The sequence below is a fragment of the Cherax quadricarinatus genome, chromosome 77 (genome assembly GCF_038502225.1).
Source record: "Cherax quadricarinatus isolate ZL_2023a chromosome 77, ASM3850222v1, whole genome shotgun sequence".
NCBI lineage: Eukaryota > Metazoa > Arthropoda > Malacostraca > Decapoda > Parastacidae > Cherax > Cherax quadricarinatus.
In genome coordinates, this window is record NC_091368.1 from 2102105 (window position 1) to 2104604 (window position 2500).

The 2500-nt window shown below is 46.7% G+C and overlaps 1 protein-coding gene across 1 annotated transcript in view; it reads right to left on the reverse strand.

The window, feature by feature from the left end:
* Window positions 1–2500, reverse strand: part of LOC128701972 (pancreatic triacylglycerol lipase) — a 14280-nt gene that overhangs the window by 6517 nt on the left and 5263 nt on the right. Inside the window, exon 2 of the mRNA XM_053795968.2 lies at window positions 395–549. Within this exon, the coding sequence (XP_053651943.2) occupies window positions 395–549 (155 nt within the window). The remainder of the gene's footprint in view (window positions 1–394; window positions 550–2500) is intronic.

Genomic DNA, 2500 nt, shown 5'->3' on the forward strand with positions numbered 1-2500 from the left:
ACCAGGTAATAATGCAGTTATTGTTTTTTTATTATCTACCATCGTCTCTTTCTATCTTGTGACACTGAGAATCTAAAAACTACATCTACAATCGTTGAACAATAAAAGTGCTACCAGCTACTCCTTCAGTCACCTCTACCTGCTCCTCATCTTCACAAGACACACTCGTACCTGATCCTCCACGTCACAAGACACCCTCGTACCTGATACTCCACGTCACAAGACACCCTCGTACCTGATTCTCCACGTCACAAGACACCCTCGTACCTGATACTCCACGTCACAAGGCACCCTTGCATTTGACACTTCGCGTCACAAGACACCCTCGTACCTGATCCTCTACGCACAAGATACTCTTGTACCTGATCCTCTACATCACACGACACCCTCATACCTGCTCTTCAGCGGGTGCCGTTCGAGTGTGAAGGCGGAACTGTGTGTTGATGGCGGCTCTGGAGTAAGGCAGGACGTTGATTCTATCCTCACTGCTCCAATCGTCATTAAGCTCCAAACATCCAAGCACCTCATCACACCACTCTGAGTCCCTCACTGCCGACACAAGTCAGTGTGTTAACCTGAGAGGCGGTGTGTACAAAAAAATACGACAATATAAGGGTATTCATTAAAATATAGACAGTTGATTAGCTAATTTAAATAAAGGATCAAGTCTAGAATTCCATGATCAAGAGCCCTTTACCAGCATCAAGGTTCGTGAAAGTGTTTTGGTTACTGGAAGAAGTCGGTGGTGTTTTGATTGTCAAAGTCGCAATAACTTTTTTTATCTTTTGTTTTATCTATTGTTTTCTTGTAAATATTTTACTGCCATGGGAATGTGAACATGTGTGTGTGTGTGTGTGTGTGTGTGTGTGTGTGTGTGTGTGTGTGTGTGTGTGTGTGTGTGTGTACTCACCTAGTTGTACTCACCTATTGTGGTTGCAGGGGTCGAATCACAGCTCCTGGCCCCGCCACATCACTGATCGCTACTAGGTCACTCTTCCTTCTCCATGAGCTTCATCATACCTCTTCTCTTCTGTATGGATCTTGCGTCCACTACATCGCTTCCCAAACTATTCCACTTACTGACTACTCTGTGACTGAAGAAATACTTCCTAACATCCCTGTGATTCATCTGAGTCTTCAACTTCCAACTCTGACCCCTTGTTGCTGTGTGACATCTCTGGCACATCCTGTCTCTGTCCACCTTGTCAATTCCTCTCAGTCGATTTCCTTAACCTCTCCTCGTTGGACATTCCCCTTAGCTCCGGGACTAGTCTTGTTGCAAACCTTTTCGTTTCATCTAGTTTCTTTACGTGCTTGGCTAGGTGTGGGTTCCAAACTGGTGCCGCATACTCCAATATGGGCCTAACGTACACTGTGTACAGTTTCATGAACGATTCCTTATTGAAATGTCGGAATGCTGTTCTTAGGTTTGCCAGGTGCCCATATGCTGCAGCAGTTATTTGGTTGATGTGTGCCTCAGGAGATGTGCCCAGTGTTATACTCACCCCAAGATCCTTCTCCTTGAATGAGGTTTGTAGTCTCTGGCCCCCCTAGACTGTACTCAGTCTGCGGTCTTCTTTGCCCTTCCCCAATCTTCATGACTTTGCACTTGGTGGGGTTGAACTTCAGGAGGCAGCATCTGGACCAGGCCTGCAGCCTGTCCAGATCTCTTTGTAGTTTTTCCCGGTCCTCGTCCGATTGAATTCTTCTCGTCAATTTCACATCATCTGCAAACAGGGTCATTTCTTTCACAGATACCAGAAACAGCATCGGTTCTAGGACTGACCCCTGTGGAACCCCGCTCGTCACAGGCACCCACTCTGACACCTCGCCAAGTACCATGACTCACTGTTATCTTCTTGATAGGTATTCCCTGATCCATTGTAGTGCCTTCCATGTTATCCCTGTCTGGTCCTCCAGCTATCACACTAATCTCTTGTGTGGAACTGTGTCAAACGCCTTCTTACAGTCCAAGAAAATGCAATCTACCCATCCCTCTCTCTCTCTTGTCTTACTGCTGTCACCCTGTCATAGAACTCCAGTACGCTTGTGACACAGGATTCCCCGTCCCTGAAACCGTGCTGGCTGTCGTTGATAAGGACATTCCTTTGTAGGTGCTCCAGCACTCTTCTCCTGTGTGTGTGTGTGTGTGTGTGTGTGTGTGTGTACTCACCTATTTACACACCTATTTGTGGTTGCAGGGGTCGAGTCTTAGCTCCTGGCCCCGCCTCTTCACTGGTTCCTACTGGGTACTCTCTCTCCCTGCTCCATGAGCTTTATCAAACCTCGTCTTAAAACTATGTAAGGTTCCCGCCTCCACTACGTCGCTTTCTTGGCTATTCCACTGCCTGACAACTCTATGACTCAAGAAATACTTCCTAACATCCCTTTGACTCATCTGAGTCTTCAACTTCCAATTGTGACCTCTTGTTTCTGTGTCCCCTCCCTGGAACATCCTGTCTTTGTCCACTTTGTCTATTCCGCGCAGTATTTTATATGT